Source organism: Siphateles boraxobius, unplaced genomic scaffold (genome assembly GCF_051911475.1).
Source record: "Siphateles boraxobius isolate OS27281-9 unplaced genomic scaffold, OSU_SipBor_1 20, whole genome shotgun sequence".
In the NCBI taxonomy this organism is placed as follows: domain Eukaryota; kingdom Metazoa; phylum Chordata; class Actinopteri; order Cypriniformes; family Leuciscidae; genus Siphateles; species Siphateles boraxobius.
The window spans coordinates 10,764,253-10,785,933 of record NW_027508811.1 but is presented as its reverse complement, the minus strand read 5'-3'; the positions used below and the strand labels follow the sequence as shown (position 1 = coordinate 10,785,933).

At 38.1% G+C, this 21,681-nt stretch overlaps 1 protein-coding gene across 2 annotated transcripts; it reads left to right on the top strand.

Annotated features, from left to right (window-relative positions):
* Positions 1-4,024: 4,024 nt before the first annotated feature.
* On the top strand, positions 4,025-20,795 carry hif1aa (hypoxia inducible factor 1 subunit alpha a). Of its 2 annotated transcripts, XM_077236689.1 has the most exons (16): positions 4,310-4,367; positions 5,857-5,927; positions 13,316-13,506; positions 13,581-13,726; positions 14,498-14,582; positions 14,714-14,826; positions 14,943-15,130; positions 16,344-16,450; positions 16,531-16,678; positions 16,820-17,070; positions 18,147-18,337; positions 18,478-18,582; positions 18,924-19,156; positions 19,295-19,397; positions 19,543-19,651; positions 19,761-20,795. In XM_077236689.1, exons 2-16 carry the CDS (start codon positions 5,860-5,862, stop codon positions 19,922-19,924), a joined length of 2,202 nt encoding a protein of 733 aa, XP_077092804.1. In that variant the 5' UTR covers positions 4,310-4,367; positions 5,857-5,859; the 3' UTR covers positions 19,925-20,795. The 2 variants fall into 2 exon arrangements, with proteins under 2 accessions (XP_077092805.1, XP_077092804.1); XM_077236690.1 differs by lacking the exon at positions 5,857-5,927 and having other exon boundaries at positions 4,025-4,367.
* Positions 20,796-21,681: the final 886 nt, after the last annotated feature.

The following is a 21,681-nucleotide window of genomic DNA, read 5'->3' as shown; positions in this document are numbered from 1 at the left end:
TCTTCAGATCAGACCATTCATGCTGTAAGATTGTTTCCTGTATGATTTGCTTTTTTCCATCGGTGCACTATGAAATGCAATTTCTGTAATGCTGTCTCCGGTTTTGAATGGCTCTTGCTTGACTGCCCATGCTGATAGCCTTGTTTTGTATATTACATTTTTTCTAATGACAAATATGGTACATTTTAGGGTTTCTTCTTATTTCTTTATAATGGAACCAAACGTTTTATAACAATAAGAAATATTTCTTGAGCACCAAATCAGCATATTGATTTATGAAGGATCACGTGACACTGAAGACTAGTAATGCCTGCTGAAAATTCAGCTTCTCCATCACAGGAAAAAATAAATGTATAAAAAAATATTTTAAATTGCATTAATATTTCACAATATTACTATTTTACTCTATGGTTGATTAAAAGCAGCATAAGAGACTTTTCAAAATGTTTTAAAAAATCTTACCTACCCCTAACATTAATTGAGATATTTCACAGGCTTTATTTATTCTATTTACTCAGCTTTATTTATTCCAGCAGTGTTGCGCATATATATATATATATATATATATATATATATATATATATATATACATGTATATGTGTGTGTGTGACTGTGTATATATGTTTGAAACAACATATACAATGATCATTATATATGATCATATATACCACAGGTGTGGCATATCAAGATGCTGATTAGACAGCATGATTATTGCACAGGTGTGCCTTAGGGTGGCCACAATAAAAGGCCACTCTAAAATGTGCAGGTGTACTGTATTGGGGAGTCCAGGGGGGTTTGAAAGCCAGTCAGTATCTGGTGTGACCACCATTTGCCTCACGCAGTGCAACACATCTCCTTCGCATTGAGTTGATCCGGTTGTCGATTGTGGCCTGTGGAATGTTGGTGCACTACTCTTCAATGGCTGTGCGAAGTTGCTGGATATTGGCAGGACCTTGGACACACCGTCGTATACGCCGATCCAGAGCATCCCAAACATGTTCAATGGGTGACATGTCCGGTGAGTATGCTGGCCATGCAAGAACTGGGATGTTTTCAGCTTCTAGGAATTGTGTACAGATCCTTGCAACATGAGGCCGTGCATTATCATGCTGATGGTCGTAAATGAATGGCACAACAATGGGCCTAAGGATCTCGTCACAGTATCTCTGTGCATTCAAAATGCCATCAATTAAATGCACCTGTGTTCGTTGTCCAACATACGCCTGCCCATACCATAACCCCACCGCCACCATGGGCCCCTCGATCCACAACGTTGACATCAGCAAACCGCTCACCCACACGACGCCATACACTCTGTCTGCCATCTGCCCTGTACAGTAAAAGCCGGGATTCATCCGTGAAGAGAAAACCTCTCCAAAGTGCCAGACGCCATCAAATGTGAGCATTTTTCCACTCAAGTCGTTGATGATGATGAACTGCAGTCAGGTCGAGACTCCGATGAGGATGACGAGCATGCAGATGAGCTTCCCCGAGACGGTTTCTGACAGTTTGTGCCGAAATTCTTTGGTTATGCAAATCGATTGTTGCAGCTGCTGTCCGGGTGGCTGTTCTCTGACTATCTTGGAGGTGAATATTTGAGAGAAATAGGCCTTTTGTGTACATATAAAAAGCCTTAAATCTTTGAGTTCAGCTCATGAAAAATGGGGGCAAAAACAAAAGTATTGTGTTTAAGTGTTGCGTTGTTCAGTGTGTGTGTGTGTGTTTATATATTTATTTATATATATATATATAAATAAATACTTAAAACAGGCTATAAACATGCATGCAATGCGTTGGTTTATAGAATGCAAATCAATATAGAAAAATCGATCAAGCTGATAACTGTATGGCCCTGATTTAATTGTCAGTTCGTGTTTTGGCGACAGACTGCTGTCCTCCCCACTTGCATCTAAACTCATTCCAGCTATTATAAAATTAGCTTTCTGTAATCAGTCTCTTGAAGGCCTTGGTGACAGATCAGTTTCCAGCCGTTCCCAGGTCCAGTGGGCCATAATTACGTTTTATTGATTTTTCTTCTGCTTGTACGTATCCCTTTTATTGGATGCATAAAATCCTTTTCAGTCTTAGCAGCACTACAGCTCCAAAACCTCGCCATGAACCAATTTTGTTTATTCTATTGATTTCTTTCTTGATAAATGAAGGGTGTAACGATTAGGTCAGGAGTCCCTGTGGATAAAAAAAAGACATCAAGACATCTTCAGATGTGTCAAAGCTGCACTCATTGTGCTTTAAGAGGCAATTGTGTGCAAACAGTAGATATTTTATGTTTCTCTTTATTGCCTAATGAAGCTTGACAGGGCAATAATATGTGCGTGTTTTTATAGTTCGATTTTCATTGTACTACATCAACGAAGTGCAACGCAAAAGATCTTTGCATGTTTCTCTGATCCCTCCCTTCAAAGTCCCTTGCATCCATTCAGCCGCTGCTGAGGGATGGACAGATCATCTCTGAAGAGGAGGATGAAGGAGATTACTGTAGATTAGAGTTGGCACGTGTCCATCTGCTTTCCTCATTCATATACACATCACAGTTCTTTACAGCTGAGGCAATGCTAATAAATTCAAAATGTAATTTCGCAGAGACCCTTTCATCCAAACTCAATGTATAATAGACCTGGCAGGAGCAGTCTCTGAGCTGGAAATGTTTCCGTCAAGGACACAGTGGAGATGGCCATGCTATTTTATCCCTGTTGTGTGCTCTCGCTTTAATATCCCCTGAATTTAAAATAGTAGGCTAAACTCGCTCCAAACCTGAAGTTCCTTGAATTTTGTGCACAATCTGTAATTGTGATTTTCAAAACATTACAGTGAGAAAGGTCAACTCTCACTCGATTTTTATAACTATTTTACATTTTAGCGAATTAGTAGTTATAATGACCTCCATATGACCTCATTTGCATACATTTCCATACAATCTTTTTATGCCCCATTGATGTTTAAGTTAAGGGGTGGACCTTTTTTCTAAAAATGGTTTATGTTTCCTTACAAACCAACATACATTTTCTCATTAGCTCAGTTTGGAAAGGTATTGTGTATATCCTCCAAATATTCTGAATAAACTGTTTTTTAAAAAGAACAGTGTTTTAAAAAATTGCAGATGTTTAAATAGTCAAGTCTAAATGATTGCTATAGAGGAAATCATAGTATAAACCAAACAAATGTGATAAGGCCTGTTTCAGGGTGTTTCAAATGTTCTGAGGTTTTTTTTTTCCAGTGGAAAAGGATGAGACACAAGGGTATATGCTGGTCTGCACGTCTGGTTATGGTCACAGGGCTGGAGTCTGGGGAAAAAAACACCCTTCCAGAATTTTCAGGGGCTGGAAAATACTGGTTGACTTGCCTCTTTCAATATGGGAAAAGAAAGGGACCTTTAATGCATGACATTAATAAAATTATGAAAGAATAGTCAGTTACAATATTGCAAACTGTTTTCCTTTGCAAAAAAATTAAAGTGTCAACCAAAGTGCTCTAGTTACTCAAGTCATCAGTCTTTTAGATGCCACAGACCCCCAAATATGATCATCCTCAAAATTTGAAAGGCATCTAATAGTTTATTGTACAAAGATCCAATTTATATTGAGTATATATACATAGGCCTATATAGCTATACACAAATTGTATAGGCTATGTTTCCATAGGCTATAGGCTAGTATTCCCTTGCATCTCCTCAGGGTCCCTGCACCCGAGTTTGAAAACCTCTTGCTACTGAAATGGTGGCCACTTGCTATAGCCACCTCTGCCATCAAAAAGATTGAACAAAACGCCAAATAATGCGAAAGTGACTGAATCTGATTCTATATTAATGAAATGCAGTAGTGGTAAACTAAACTGCACAACTGATGTTCTCCTATCAGTTTATGCAAAATGTTGTAAGAGTCGTTCTAGGTATGGCACTTGATTGGAAACCCTCACATTGACCTCATGAAAGCTGAATATCCAATTATCTTTAATGTATTAAGCACATCCAACAGCAGCGAGCGCGGGGCAGCTTCTACATGAGCGTATAGTGGCCATTGGAGGGTCTCGTTCGTTCCAAAAATATCCTCACGGAGCAGCACAGCGCGCTCCCGACTACTCCGAGGCATGTGACTGCGCGCCCACGCGAACCGTCAGGCAGATGCGGAGAAAGCGAGAGGGGTAAAGGCAAAGCATCACTTCAACTTAATTCAACTTTATCACCCGAACACCGAAACTCCTGCAGGCCTTACTGTATTGCACACTCGGGACTGTACATAATTTGAGCGAACAAGGGATTTAGCGAAGGTTTCGTGTGTGTGTGTGTGTGTGTGTGTGTGTGTGTTGGAGTCCCGTTTGACCATGGATTCAGTTGCACCTGGAAAAAAAAGGTAAGCAAGCACCAATTTCTGTGTTTAGATATGAGTTTGTTTTGGCAATAATGTTGTTGATTTTAAATTCTGTTTTGTCCTTTGTTTGTGGTCGGTATCACTTTCAGTAGCCTAATTGTCCACGGATAACCTGTTGTAACATTTATACCCTTGTATGAATGAAACTGTGTCGAGAGTAGCCTATTTTTCACACATTTGCAGGATTTGCAAGATGTTTGCTTTCTTACAAACTCAAACCAGTTATTGAAAAAACAGCATTGCTTTAGAAAAGTGAGCTGGCTCTCAATCACAACTGATTTGCGCTCGCGAGGTTCCTTTAGTAGCCTTAATGAATCGTTTAATTATTTTTTTCCCAATTAATCGGTTGAACCGATTTACAAAGCTGGTCTGAACAATTCGTTCACGAATTGGACTGATATGTCGATTCAAGAATTCGGTCTCACTGAAGATTAACCGAAGCGACTTGTCCGATTCGAGTAAGCGACGAGTGAGCTAAAACAACCGAGAATAGAACAGGGATAGGATTATGGTCCAACAAGTAGGGAGCTACTTTAATATTATACTTTAGTCGAATAGCTTAATGTTCAAAATAAAACATTAAGTAGCCTACTTGAATTATGACTTGACTGTATGACTCTTAAACACACGTACCAGTCAATAGCCCTAGTTATTTTTAGGTTGTAAATTACTCTTTTTTTTTTTTTCATTGCTTCAACAAACTGGAGTAGGAAACATAAATAAATACCAATAGGTCTAGCCTACAATAAAAAATGTTTTACGAGAACATTTTAGGCCATGTTTTGCGGTTGTCTATAGGGACCTGTGTCTGAAATCTACATCCCTATACCCTTACATAGGGCACTTTTTGAGTGGACAGCCATTTGCAGTGATGTCCGAAACCAGTGGATGTTATCAAGTGCAATCATTCAATCCCAAAATGTACCGCAATAACGAGTGCTCAACCATAGATAGAGGCTACATAGATTTCTCATTAGCGGCTGTTTCAAAAAACATTCGAGAGCCAGTTGACTGTCTGCAACTGTTAGATGCGTATGAATATCTTTATATGAAATAGACTTCCGCAGATGATTTTGGTAAACTAACAACAAGACGAAGGCGTCAGCTAACACAACATTAAAAAGTTACCATTGTAAAAGTAAAAACATTAAACATACCATATTAAAACATGTAATAATGAGTTAATACATATAAAAACATAAACCAACACATTCTCATCTGTGAAAGGTTATCCCATTTCTTCGGGAATTTTAATCTCGGCAGTTTCACAACCAGAGGCTGCGCAATGTTGTGGCATCATTGCTTCTTACTGTGAGTGATGACATGCTGACTGTTGGGAGATGTGGGTCTTTCCAATGTGTCTGGAGAGGTCAAATGTGGGATCTACCTATAAATATCTTTGCGCACAACGACTAGAGAATACCTAAATGTACTGTGACGTTCGGGTCAAATTATTCCCGTATCTCACCAGAAGATGGCGCCCACAGCTGAATCATTTTCCATACCGCGGGTCCAATGTGGCTACGGTATAATATCATACAGGTATAAATTCCTTTTTAATTGATTATTAAATTGTCTAATTTAATATATTGTTTGATTATTAATTGTTAAATTAATTAATTCAAACATGCTAGTTTCCATTATAGAGTTTAATATACATTAGGCCTACTACTGGAGCTGCTATTTGCTAAGCACAATACTATGCAAAAGTGGGTACCCCTTTCGGCGCACTCAGTGTCTGAAATTACTCCCTCGTTTTCATTCACTCTTTCAAGTGGACTATATAAGTGGAGTAATGTTGGGAATAGGGGGCGATTTCGAACATTGCCATAGTCTTACATAGCCAGATCTACAGACTGACGTCAGAAGGTCTAGACTCCATAGCAGCTTTCACTGGCCAAGGACCGCCCAGATGCGTCGTGTAGGGGCGTGAAAATTTAACGTTTAGTTGATCCTTATAAGCGCTCATTGCCACAGTTGTAAATACAACTGCTTGCTTCTTCCATAAGGGGGTTTGGCGCCACGACAGCCTTGTTTCCAGCCGGACCGTTAAAGAACATAACACATAACACATAATACGTCTCCTGGAAATCCTGTAGAATTCAACCAGATGACAACTTCGAAAATCCTGAAGTATTTCCAATTTTGAGTGGAATATGTATCAGACGTTTAGCCAACGGTACGTGGGCATGACTTCTGAGGTTTAGACTACTAGGTACTACCAAGTGGTGACATAATCACAGTATTATTACTTAAAAGAATTGCTGACTGAATCCATTTTTAAAATGAACCGACTTCCCATCACTGACACTGAAAAGATATAGAATTCTACTTTCAAGACTGGAGAACTGAGATCCTTTTCACTCGATTCACATTTTGGTCCTCTCAAAGAGATCTGAGTTTGGGGTTGTCTGTCATTTCGAATAGGTTTTATTGCACATGCGCAGTGCTGAAGGATATCTGAATTCTGAACACGTTGAACATAACATATAGTGGGTTTGATTGATTATCACTTCCTTTAAAATCAGTGCTGAAAGATACAGCCTAGTGCCATTTAATTAAAGACTGCATGGCTAAGTGCTTACATCTATTCAAGAGCCAGCATATGAAATTAAGAACATATTTCTTACACCTTATTTTCAATTGGGTGAGTTTTGGTTTTAAGGTAGTGACATGCAACACACTTTACAGTACATTAGAATTTACATGTTAATATAATTGTTTATGATACTTAAATCACATTAAACATTGAATTACAAGTATATATGTTAAGTAGCACAAGGCAGTATTTCCATTTGAAATTACTGTGTACAATGTAATGCAAACACATGAAAATGAGATCTTTTGGTGTTGCTCTGCTCTCCGAAATCCCTCTGTCGTAGCACTTGTGTTTTGCTCTGGATCAGCTGACACCTCTCCTCTTGGCTCTATTGTAAAGGTCCCCTGTGTGCTATCAGCTTGTGGCCTGTCGGTGTTGTCATTCGCAGGGGTGTAAAATGAAGCTGAGAAAGGTTAGGCTGCTTCTGCACTTATCAAACCAGCCATTCGTCCTCTTAGAAACAGAATTCGTTAATAGAAGAGACTTAATTTATCAGATAGCTGATGAAGGATGTTGACCTTTGCTTGAATAATGTTTTGCTCTACATCTCGTCATGGGTTTTATTATTGGCCCTCTTTTAATATGAATTTCATTAACAGGTCTGTGGTTAATGCAGAGCAATGTTAGTGTTTGTTTACTGGATGTGTTATAATGTATAATAACATATCCACAGGACGCCAAGAAGCTTTATACGGCAGGATAATGGCTTTAACCTAGATTCGATTGAAAAGCTGACATGATCCTATATCATGTCCTGTTAAACACACCTTTCTCGCACACACTGTGAGTGTTTCTGCATGTGCTGTTTTGAAGTTCAGAAAGAGAGTATCAAGCACAGTATATCCAATTCTGGATATACCCATTAACCTTGTTTATACTGGTCAAGGTTGCAAATGTAGTGGAGATGCATTAAGCAGAGATGTTTTCCTGTAAGAATGTGTGTGTACTGTCCTTGCTGAAATATTTAGACCATAGTAAGTGTGCCTTATGTGTGTGGGTTATAAATAATGAATCATGTAGTCCCCTGCGGGAAGCAGTTTGTACTGGTCAAAGGGAGGGAAAACAGAGAGCCGGTTGACTGACGGAAAGCTTATTGGATCATTATTATTAAAACATGCTGAGGGCACAGAGCGTCTCACAGAGGGGGCTGTGATCACGCTAAAGGCTCCGTCTGTCTGCTCTCCACAGTCTGGCTCAGCACATCTGAGATGACTTCTAGAATATTTTATTAGCATAACTGCCTTTTTTTTTTTGGTATATTGGATACACAATTTTAGTTCAAAACTGTCTGGCTCAAAGCTGTTAATATTCGGTTACACCTTACAATAAGTGTCAGTTCAGTAACAGTTAATGCATAAGGTATCATGACCTAACAATATACTATACTTTTTCAGCATTTATTAATTTTGATTAATTTCTACTAATATATTGTTAACATTTCAAGTTCATATGTTCAGCCATTTAAGTTTAAACATTTCAACTAATGCATTAACTATTAACTAATGTTAACTAACTGAACTTTATTGTATTATAACTTGGTTGTGTAAGATCCCTTGTGGACCTTTTTCGTTGACTCGTCAATTATACTACATGGTGCTCTATGATCTTATACTGTTCTCTCAACAGGGGTTTGTGGTTTGCTCATTTTTCCACCGTGCTACAGTTCGGTTGTGAGACTTTGTATTATCTCAAAACCTTTTATATTGTCATATGTGACTTCCTACAGAACAACTGTATTGTAACTTGTAACATCTTACAGATCTATACAGATCTTACAGTAGATTGAGACTAAAATTTTGAGCTGTATGCAGAACCTTTCAGGATTTAAGTTAAAGATCTTGACAGATCATGAAAAAGGTGTCCACAGTTGCTCTTTCAATGATGAACACTAGGTAGGGTTTCACTGATTTTAAATATACAGTAAGTTTAACATTTTTCCTGATAACGATATAAATTGTCAATATTAAAAATGTCTTTATTTCGTCTGAGTAAAAAATAAAAGCCTAAAACTAAAATCAACTGTTTTTAATGCATAACCACATTATAATGTACAGTATAAAAACATGGATATTCATTTTGAGATTTTTTTAAAGATTAAAGGGGACCTATTATGCAAAATTTACTTTTACGTGGTGTTTGAACATAAATGTGTGTTTGCCGTGTGTACACAACCACCCTATAACAGTAAAAACTATTTTTTTTAAATCCCCATAAATCATAAGCAGTGTCTCGGAATAAGCCGTTTGCAGTTTCTATGCAATGTGACGTGACATTTCACAGGCCCCGCCCATGACTGACGGACTCCGCCCTATTAGCATAGACTCCGCCCTGAGTGACTGGTACACAGTCCCCCATGTTCATCTCCTCACCTGAGCTTTTAACAGCAGCAAGTAAGAAATGTTTCTTATTAAAGCTACTGAAGATATTTAATCAAGAGCAGTGAGTGATTTTCTGTTTTTCTTTTGTTGTTTGATTCATATTAACAGCATAGTACTGGTACTGTATATTATGCTGCTTTCACTTTAATGCACAGATCTAATATACACATCCAATTTCTTACCTGCTGTTTACTTTAACAGACATAACCGACTATGTTTATGTGAACTTTGTGTTTTTGACACAACCTTGTGTGTATTTGACAGTTTAATAAACCGTAAAAGAGAACTTGGTTTAATACTCACGGGACGTGCCGTTCAACATCTTGCTTTCTATGAGTGGGCTTCGGATGAATGTGTTCAGAAAACCATGCATCTATCAGAAGTTTAGACTGATATGGCTTTAAAACGCATGCAGATAATATGCATTTACAACATGGTATAATAAATGATCTGTGGGGTATTTTGAACTGAAACTTCAGGTCACAGACACATTCTGGGGACAACTAAGACTTATATTACATCTTGTAAAACAGGGCATAATAGGTCCCCTTTAGGTTTATTAAATTAGTTATTAAATTGGTGTTTTAAACTGAGTTAAAAATGGTAAATAAGCATTTTTTTCTGAATTGCCAAAACACATTTCTCAAAAGCGTCACCCACTTTCTCAAAACCTTAAACGCAAAACCAAATCTTCAAACTACAGTCAGAGAATCTCTGACTATTCTGGCAAAATCAAACAATTGCCTCAAATCCATTTTATTTGTGCTCAAAATCAAATCACACTTTGAGTCAATATTAAAAACACTACAGATCATTCATTAGAGACTACATCACCAAAAAAAAGAGAACATAGACTCCAAAGCATGCAGTTCCAGAAAAAAAGTATATTGTAACAAAGTAAACAAATTTTGCAATTACCTAAAAAAAGTATAGTAATCACAACTGAATAAAGGTGAATCAATTGTATACTGTATGCACAGCAAGTATAGTCTTGTACTGAATATTGTATAGTAGGCCTATTGACCGACTGTATTCAGCACTTGCATACTGTGAAATGTCCACATCACAGACAATGTCATCTCTTGCCAGGCAAAGGGGAAAACCCTCTAGTGTGCCAGATCAAGCCTGGACAACATTCTTTACACCTTGTTTTTTCTTGTCCTCATCCTCTTCCTCCTTGTTCACCACCTCTTACACGTTATTTAATATTGTTACCATCCATTATTGGCACATTCCGTTATAATCTGATTAAAAAAAACCTCTGACCACTAACTGATGTTGAAAGATCCCACTCACAAAACTAAACCAGGATACCGCATAATGTTGCTATGAGGCATGGCTACCATGTAGTCAAGGTCATTGTGGTTTGAAGGTTACTTAGATGCTAATGATAGAAATGTAGTATTAGGCCTTAATTTTTTTTGTGCTAAACATGTCCATCTCAAGTACACACACATGATTAGACCTTACGAATCCCCATTTGCTTCATTGAATATTTTGAAATTACATATTGAATGGGAAATGGCCAGTGGGGCGACAAAGCTTGTGTGTGTGTGTTGATACATCACTAATGTCCTTTTTCTTTCTTCACTGTTCTGTTGTATCTGAAACAGCATGTAGAGATAATGCTCAAACAGGTGGAGTGATTCAGAGAAACAGACAGGAAGAGGGGTGAGATGACTTGGTGGTTTCTATAGCATTCGCTTTTAAGGCGATTGGCTGGCCAGCATCCAGACGCTCTAACGGCACTGTATCAGTGTAGAGACCTCAAAGTGTGCACTGAGTTCAAGAGTCAATGTTTGTATGTGCATGTTACATCCTTTAATGTATTCATATCTCGTCTCATGAGGGGCCCAAGAGTAAGACCGAAAATAACACACACACACACACGAACGCACACACGCACGCACACAGGTTTTCATTATTTATGGGGACATTCCATAGACATAATGATTTGATTATACATTATTAGACATAATGAATGATGTACTGTATAAACTGTATATTCTTCCCTCTACATCCCCTGAATTTCTTACACTTTCAAAACACTTAATATGATTTATAAGCTGTTTTCCCTCATGGGGACCCAAACATGTCCCGACATGGATTTCGGATATTGCCATCTTTGTTGGGAAATTTGGTCCCCCATAATGTAGGTAGGTATACCTGAACCACACACACACACACACACACACACACACACACACACACACACGTAGTGTTTTATGGGGACTTTACATAGACATAATGATTTTTATACTGTACAAACTGTATATTCTATTCCCTTACACTAACCCTACCCCTAAACCTACCCATCACAGAATACTTTCTGCATTTTTACAATTTCAAAAAACATCACTTAGCATGATTTATAAGCTGTTTTCCTCATGGGGACCAAAAAATGTCCCCACACGAACAAGGATTTCAGATATTGCCATCCTTATGGGGACATTTTGTCCCCATAATGTAGGGTTTACCAGGCCCCACACACACACACACACACACACACACACACACACACACACACACACACACACACACACACACACACACACACACACACACACACACACACACACACACACACACACACACACACACACACACACACACAGACAGAGCAATATCTATCTGCACATTTTTGTCCTTAAATTAAGAGTTATATTGCAGAATGTGCTACAGAAAGGAAAGTGTTTTTTAGGAACATTTTAGTTACATAAAATGTAAAAGTCTTGATTGATAAATCCAACAAGTTTTTTTATTCCATGCTTACACCATTAATAGACAGTCACTTGTGTCCATTTTTGAATGAATTGGTTGAAGGAATCAGTCAGTGACTCACTTATTAACATAAATTCAGTCACTTGTCGCCACCTACAGGCGTAACGATTTGCCAGCAGAAAATCCCCACCAGTCATCAGATCTAGATAATTGTAAACATTTTTGTGACAGAAAAATATTACTTGCCATGTAGAAAATTGACCACAGAAACAGTTTTACAAGCGTTCACGTCTGTCACAGCCAACTATAAATGATGGATTTAAGCACAAGGCAATATGGCAAATTTATTAGCACATGGCGATGCCCACTGACACATCTTATCCCACTGTCCCCCTACAGTGTATCCTAGTTAATCCAACCCAGGACCCAGATAAAGAGATTATTATCCTACCTGCAAGCATGTGAAGTTGGCACCAAACTGAATGTGACGTTCCCTCTTGACAAATGCATCAAAACATATTACCTTTATCAACTTAAACATACATAAATGTGTAATGTTGACTGCTTTGACAATACTAAGGTTCCTCATGAATTACATTTTGAGATAGAGACAGAGCCAGAGGAAATATAAATCAATAAAAATTAATTAAACACTGTTGACATCTCTGAATAGTCTTGTCCACAGATGTTTTATGAGCTCTAGGTTTTCCATATATGCCCCGAGGACAGCTCATGGCAAAAATAATGATGTCAGTAACTGTACAGTAGGATCTTTGTGCTTGTGTGTGTGTGTGTGTGTGTGTGTGTGTGAGAGAGAGAGAGAGAGAGAGAGAGTGTGAGTGAAATAGGTTTTACCTGCCATGTCTCCATCGAGTCTGTTAATAAAGCAACTGTCCTCAATTCAGAAGAACTGCCATGCCTGACCCCACACAATACGCAAAATTACACAACACTACACAATACTGCTACGTACATTATCATTTATATGTTTATTTATTACTGTGACATCATATCCTGTTGTCGACATTTGTTGCAGCACCCTTAGTAATTTTGCATGCCCGACTGCACCTTTGGATAATGTTTGCTGCTGGTTTATATGCAATGGAACCTATGTGTGCATTTTAAAGCTATATATGATGTATGTTTTTGACAGTTTGACAGCACACAGGGGAAGGCATTGACAGCACACGACTCTCTGATATGATTTATACGTATGTTTGTGTTTGTGATAGGGTGAGCTCAGAGCGAAGGAAGGAGAAATCCCGAGATGCAGCACGTTGTCGGAGAGGAAAGGAATCGGAGGTGTTTTATGAACTGGCCAGAGAACTGCCCTTCCCCCACAGCGTCACGTCTAACCTGGATAAAGCATCAGTCATGAGACTCGCACTCAGTTACCTGCGCCTCCGGAAGCTACTGAACACAGGTGAGAGAAGACAAATGTTCAGTGAGATCATGCAGTGAATTTGTCTGCGTGCATTCATCTCTGTCTCTCTTTAGATAAACTGGATGTGGAGACTGAACTGCACTCTCAGTGGAACAGTTCATATCTGAAAGCTCTGGATGGGTTTCTCATGGTTCTTTCTGGTGATGGTGACATCGTCTACCTGTCAGAGAATGTCAGCAAGTGTCTAGGCCTACCTCAGGTGATTTTAGGTGTATTTCAGAACATCTTGGCTTGATGACACATGCACATGTGACTCACATTAGAAGTCTTTTTTTTAGTTTCAAAATTTTAACTGACAGTTAGATTTTGTTATGAATAGATTGTTATCGTTAACAGTTGTTATGAGTGACATTACAAAATCTGAAATGTGATCATTATTTGACTCAGTTTGATACTTATCAATGCTTAAAGGTGAAGTGTGTGCACTATTAATGGCACAAAACAGAATTGCAAAATTTATATTTTTAATTTAAACAAACTAATTGTGGTTACATTTGATGCTGCTAGTAGTGCAATTACACATTTCTATTTTTAAAAAATTAAAATGATTTTTAATGCTTTTGAAAGAAGTCTCATATCCTTACCAAGGCTTCATTAATTAATAATGGCTACTTTTTTTTCTGGATTCTTTGAATATATAGAGAGTTAAAAGAAAAGCATTTATTTAGAAATCTTTTAAACATAATTAATGTCTCTACTGTCACTTTTAAACAATTGAATGTGTACATGCTTAAAGTATTAATATTACTTTAATTTATTTTGGTGTGAAATTAATGCATAATAGATTGGTTATCATTCTAGTATTTGTTATCAACTATAAACTGTCATAATCCACCTTTCATTGTAAGATCATACCGTCTGATGTTAAACTGAATCTCTAATGGGGCAATGAATGTGTAGCCAGGCCTTAGAAACGTGAAAAATTAATAATGAAGAATTGTGTGTACTAAACTATTTCTTACCCCTGAAGATTGACCTTACTGGACACACTGTGTTTGAGTTTACTCATCCATGTGATCACGAGGAGCTCAGAGAAATGCTGGCACACAGAAATGGTAATACTCTCTCTCTCTCTCTCTCTCTCTCTCTCTCTCTCTCTCTCTCTCTCTCTCTCTCTCTCTCTCTCTCTCTCTCAAAATCACAATAGTGATCACTTTCACACATCTCTCTCCCTTCCCCCCTCCAGGTCTGTGTAAGAAAGCAAAGGAGTTTCACACAAATAGAAGTTTTCTATTGAGGATGAAATGTACACTGACCAGCCGAGGGCGTACTGTCAATGTCAAATCTGCCTCCTGGAAGGTACCACCCCCTACTTGTGCTTCACTTTTGACCCTGTGACAGCAGGGTTACTCTGAAAGCATATATACAATGAATCTGGATACATATTTATCCCTATCAGCTTCTCTCTCTGACAGGTGCTGCGGTGTTCGGGCCATATCCACACAGCAGATGGTGTCGTGAAGGAAAAAAGTGCGTGTTCAACGTACCTCGTGCTCATCTGTGAGTCTATTCCCCACCCGGCAAACATTGAGGCTCCTCTGGATTCTAGAACGTTCCTCAGCCGCCACACTTTAGATATGCGCTTCACCTACTGCGATGAGAGGTAAAGTCTCAGCACCTCTGAGTGTTGTACAATAACACCTGCCCTGCTCAGCATAAAACTAAATGCTTTTGTGCTGACAGAAGCAACATCTGACTCTAACATCTGAGCATCATTTATTATAGGGTACTGTAGACTTTTGGGCACTTAAGTCATACTTAAAATGACTGAAGTTCATTGCATAGATTTGGGGTTTCGAATATTTCAAATTAATTATTTTGAGCTTTCTATTAATCAGTGAATCTTGGAAAAATGGTTTCCACAAAATATTAAACTGCACAACATTTTTAACATGGATAAAAAATAAGAAATGTTTCTTGAGAACCAAATCAGCATATTAGAATGATTTCTGAAGGACCTTAACACACATCGAATTAGTGAGCACAAAAGACTTAAACAATTAAAACAATTTTACTGATCCTGAATATCTTTTTTTCTATGCATTATTATAATAATGTCAGATGTATAAACTTTTGAAAATGTTAGAAACTGACTGTATAACATAATAATTGTAAATCATGTCATTATTTTTAACTAGAAAGATTAAAAAATATAGCTGCAAGCAGCAATGATGAGCTTGAGCCCGGCACCACCACCCCCTGATGGCTTTAGGGCAGTATACATTTAAACCGGGTTTATGAAAGAACTCATAAATCCTTTAGAAGGGGTATTTAAAAGTTTAGCGCATGCACTTTTCACATAACCCTGTATAGCCGACTTTTTGTTTGGTTGCTGTCAGACTGTCAGTATGAAAGCTGTTTGGCTCAATGAGAGCTATATGTGTACTGAGTTTTGTACGTATAATTGTGCAAGTATGTTCAATATATGGAGCACGTTTTCAAAATGCATTCAAAGGCATTCAAATTACTTCCCACACTAGGGCACAAGCCCCTTTGGGCCACTGCTCTAATATCAACAAAACTAAAACTATTATCAGAATCTAGTGAGTTACCAGAATCCCGTGTTACATTAATAGTGCCATATACTGTAGGAAAAGGTGTCATCTGGGCATTTTTGCCCTCAATTTCAGGATTACTGGGTATTGAGACATACTGAGACATTAGTAGGGAAGTATGCATTTTCTGATACAGAGAGAGTCTGTTGACTGAAGGTCCAGATTTGTGGCCTGGATTTTTTCGCCATCTAGTGGTACCTTGTGAAAGCTGTAATGTCACAGAGCGGTATGCAACCCGTGTGTGTTTGTGTGTGTTTGCAGGATCACAGAGCTGTTGGGTTTTGATCCAGTTGATCTGTTGCAGCATTCTGTGTATGAATACTATCACGCTCTGGATTCTGGCCACATGACCAAAACACACCACAAGCGTATGGTCACTTAAATGCTGTTCACTTATGCAGATCTAAATTGAGAGATATCATAATACTTTATATGTCTCTCTCTGCAGTGTTTGTAAAGGGACAAGTGTGTACCGGACAGTACCGGCTGCTGGCTAAAGCAGGAGGATTTGTTTGGGCAGAGACTCAGGCCACTGTGATCTATAACAGTAAAAACTCCCAGCCACAGTGTGTGGTCTGCGTCAACTACATCCTCAGGTGGGACCAGTAGTATGACCACACTAGTCTTAGTGTGCATTTAAATGTGCATCTGGCTGCCTGAATACGTGCAGTTAGTACGTGCAATATGTGCTTGTGTTTGTATGAGTGATGTTATTTTCATCCGTTCATCCTTTGCAGTGGCATTGAACATCCCAAACAAATCCTGTCCCTTCAGCAAACCAACAGCACAAAAATAAAACGAGAACAGGAAGAGCACCAGGAGGAGTTTCTTGGGGTTGATGTGACCATGGCTGAGTTGAAAGAGAAGGGGAAACAGAGGGATGAAAAGGAAGAGGAGTCTGTGGAAGAGGAGTTAAATGACAGCCTGAAGGGGGAGCCAGCGGCACTGACTGTAGACCCTGTCCTCACACTGGATATCACTAGCACAGGTCTGAACTCTACACTAGCTATGTTTCAATCCAAAGCTGTCAATTTAACTTGCAGTATGTGCAAAATTGGAATATTGCATAAAACTTTTATGAATAAAGCACCGTTTCCAGAGGCAGATTCCTGGTGTTTGGCAATGCAGTTGTGTGAGACAGTTCTAGGCGGAAATTATACCAAATAATTTTGATAACAGAATAACCAAACCAACATTTGAGATGCTGTGCAATGACATTGGTCTTATGATTAGTCCAGTTATCCAATTACATCCTCTGTTGAGGCAAAGTTACAATAGTTTTTTTTGTTGCGTATTGAGGGATTTATTCGGTAAATGTGTTTCGATTGCAGTTTATGCGCATATCTTCTTATCTTATATAAAAACATTATCATACTTTTTTTTTTATTCATGCGCTTTTTGGCCTTTCCATCCAACGTTTTTGATGCAATATCCCAAAATTTACATAAAAATAAGTGGTTGGAAACAGCTACTGACTCATCTAAATCAAATGTTTTAGTTGTTCTGACATGAGACCGTCCATTCTAGAAGTTTCATGGTCATTCACACAATTTACTCTGCAGTAAATTCTGTGTACCTTTCATTTGATTGATGTTGTGATCTCTGAAAATACTGTAGATCTGATAGCATCAAATTGGCTATGTTTGAATGAAATACTAGCATATTGCGCAGTATATATTGTATAATGCCTAGTGCCTACTACTTTTAAATAATCTGCTACTTTTAACTTTAAGTATATGTCCTGAAGTATGGAATAATTTAATTCAAACAATCATATGGTGCATTGCTGTTACCTCACAAAACATCATCATTAATAAAGCTGGCTGCATCCATGATGTTGGACATCTAGAGAAAAAAATTGGTTTTGATGAAACAATTTCATACTTTACATCTTTATATATGACATCGTTTGACTCTATAATATATATATAATCCTATTAATCACATCATGTAAAAATTAAACTAAATATTAATATTTATACATGAATTCTAATTATATTTTGACCATTTATTTATAGAAAGTATGTTGTTGTTTTTTAAAGTCCATATGTTCATTTCTTGCAGACCCTACGATCTCTGTGCTGACAGAAATTCCTCTCTACAATGATGTGATGTTACCCTGTTCAAGTGTACTGCTACCCCTCTCACCCCTCTCTCCTCCCTGTTCCTCCCTAAATGAGGATTATGCCTCCACAGCCCATCTACAACCTGATGACTTCCCCTTCCCACAATCTTTGGCTTCTTCCAGATCCCAGGTGGAGTCTAGTCACTGTTTTACAGTACCTCTCATACCTTTCACACTTTTAATCCTTTACATGTCTTTTTCTAGTTTACTCTTCAAGAAAATAATATATTTGTGACATGTGACATGAATTGGTTGTTTGTTTATGTTCAGGTTGATCTCCCCGTGGATTCAGAATTAAGTGACCAGCTAAAACCGGATCACGTGGAGAAACAATTTTCCATGGATATGGAGTCCAAGACACCCTTTAATACACAGGTACAGTAGATCTGTTGATGATGTACTGCATCCACACAGACGATGGCCATATTAAGCAACACAACATAAAAAATGTAATGTACCATTAGAGCAAGCCAGGATTAGGCCTTAGTTCAATTAGGGCATTTAAGTATCTTTTATAAACATGCCTTAGAAAACAACATTAGTGGTGTGCATCTTGAGACAAAACAATGGCACTGACATGTTTTAAGATATGCCAGTGCAAGTTGCTTTCAGTTAAAACCGCTAAAACATGCATTTTAGTCCAGGACTAGGCTTATGCCTTGCCTGTGAAACCAGGGGTATGTGTTTTAATGTGCTGATGGTTATGATTATTATAGGGAGTTGGTTTGGATCTGGAGATGTTAGCTCCGTACATTCCCATGGATGATGATTTCCAGCTGCGGACTGTTTCTCCAGCCAAGTCGATGTGTTCCAGCCCAGGTTCAGAGTTTGAACTGACCCCCTCCAGCTGCACGCAAACTCCCCCTGCTCTCCCAGCAGCCCCTGCGGACTTGATGTCCTGTGACACCGTTCAGCAGAACAATAGAACCACAGAGCAGGACAACAGCAGGTGAGACCGCATCCTCAGAGAGACATGCTTTGTTGATCAGATCTGTGCTGCAAATAAACTCAATACAGTTATTCAAGAACAATCTATTTTTTTGTTGCCGTTCTTTCTCTCTTCATGTTTCCTTCTGTAACACTCTAGAGAAATTATTCAAGATGGTGATATTTCTTCTAAATGTCAGACCAACCCGAAGCTGCTCAAGAGGAAACTTGAGACCATACCTCTGTCTGAAGCAATAAGACTGGTATGTTGAGAGCCTTAATGTGTATTATTGCATATTTCTCTGGAATCCTTAATTTACAGTTACAGTTAAGTATCTATAATTCATGGTTATTTTTATTCATATAAGAACAGTTTACGAGTGACTGTTGATGTGTGTTTTCTCCCAGGGGTCTGTGTTGCAGTTGGTGACTGATTTTCCAGAGAAAAAGGCCAGAAAATCAGATGCTTCATCATCAGAAGGGATTCGTCATGCCACGATACTGTTGCTGCCATCTGGTATGTCACCATGGAGACAACATGTCAGTGTGTGAAATCCTTGCGAATATGGAGACCAGTTGTTTTTCATGTATTGTTGCTCTTTCTCGATCTGTTTTTTTTTCCTCAGATGTTGCGAGTAGATTGTTGAGCAGATCGTCAGAGGGTGGAGCCATAACTATGCCCCTCCCCCAGCTTACCCGTTACGACTGTGAGGTAAATGTGCCTGTGACTGGACGGCAGCACTTGTTACAGGGGGAGGAGCTTCTGTGTGCCTTAGACCTAGTTATTTAAAAAGCCATACTTGTGTTTTCGGATGAATAGGGAGATATCAGTGGCATTATGGATTGACTTCCATTACAAAGAAACAGAGCAATCAAAACAGATGGGATGCTTCTGCTTCTAATGAGTAGATGATACATGCTGGACATCAAAAAGGAAAAGGCTAATTAATGATAATTAATGGCAAGGGAAATGTAAAACTGAATTAATAGAGCAATTATGAGTTGTGCTCTTACAGGTTAAAAATACGCACAGAGAAGAGAATATATATTCTATTCTATATAAGATTGTATTGTGTTGAAATACAAAGATTATTCTCGCACAAATGACATAATTTACCCGTAGCTTTCAGAAAATGTTATTTTATTAGTACTGCTGTTTTTATAATTATGTCTAAGGTATGTCTAAATGTCTTCTTTGTTCAGGTCTCTACATGTCCCATATATTTGTGTGTAAATGGTGTGAAATGTCTAAAGTGGCTGTTATTATACATTTGTGAAACATATTATACATCAATTGAGAGTGGTCAGCATATTGATAGAGCGACCCACATTACTACCTACATTACACATTAATAACTTAATGTTGAAACTATTACTCACTATTATTGCTAGAGATATCTATTTAGTTTTATCTATGGATATATCTAGGGCATTAACAAGTTAAAACGTTCTCATGTGTTCCCTATACTATGAGTTTCCCGTGTTACATTAACAGTGGCATATACTGTAGGAAGCAGAAGATCTGGTACTACAACCCCTAGTGTGAGTGCATTGCCGCTGTGCTAAGCTGTGTTTCTCGTGTTCTTTCCTGTCATGTCACATTGTCTTGAGGAAACTGTTAATGTCTGTGACAAATAAAAAAAAAATGTTTTTAAACAACATTTAGCCTACAGACATCAATGTGTGTTTTTATTTAAGATAATACTGAGTAGTATATTGAAATATGTATTGGGATATATTATTACAGTCTAACTGTTTTCTGTTTTAATATCTTGTCAAAATGTATTTCTGTGATGACGAAGCTGAATTTGTAGCAATCATCCAGTCTTCAGTGTCACATGATCCTTCATAAATCATTATAATATGCTGATTGCTGCTCAATAACTATATCTGTTTATCAACATTGAAAATGACTTTTATTTTAGGTATTTTTCCATTCTCTACACCACTAAACCTAACCCTACACTATATAAACAGTACATTTACAAATTAGTCAAGAGTGTGTACAAATGTATGTGTTCGTCAAACACAACACAGAACAAGAACTGTTTTCAATTACTAATGTACTTGCCAAAGGACTTACTTCATCGCTCAGGACGCTGCATGAGCTCTTTATGTGCCATGGGAGACACACAAAACCTCAGAAGGTCCCCTCCACATTTCTGTGGGAAAACACTTACTCATGGCGAATGCCTTTAATCTTGGTAACTTTATACACACCATTTTGTATCTGTGTCTGTCATCCAGGTTGAGTGAATGGGCCTCATTGAATTAGTGGGAAAATCCCATGATTCTTGCTTTTGTTGCTATGGAGAGGGCTGTTCTCAGTCTCTATGGACTGTTACACTTCAATCAAACACAGACCAGTTTTATGGAGGCAAGAAAAGGACTGTTTTTCTATTTAATGTTTTGTTCTCATAAACATGTCCAGTGAGGCTGATTGTTCACAATAAAGACCAGCTTTCCTCAACAGGATTGTTTGTGTATGACGGGTGGATGTACTGAACTGAACTGTGGACTTCTGCACATTAGCTGATCATATAAAAC

What these genes read in the sequence shown, in the direction of transcription:
- hif1aa (XM_077236689.1), top strand. Translation starts at nt 5,860, where the DNA reads ATGGCGCCCACAGCTGAATCATTTTCCATACCGCGGGTCCAATGTGGC. An exon ending in CCGGAAGCTACTGAACACAG is followed by an intron (nt 13,507 to 13,580) that starts GTGAGAGAAGAC and finishes GTCTCTCTTTAG; the next exon opens with ATAAACTGGATGTGGAGACT. An exon ending in AGACACCCTTTAATACACAG is followed by an intron (nt 18,583 to 18,923) that starts GTACAGTAGATC and finishes TGATTATTATAG; the next exon opens with GGAGTTGGTTTGGATCTGGA.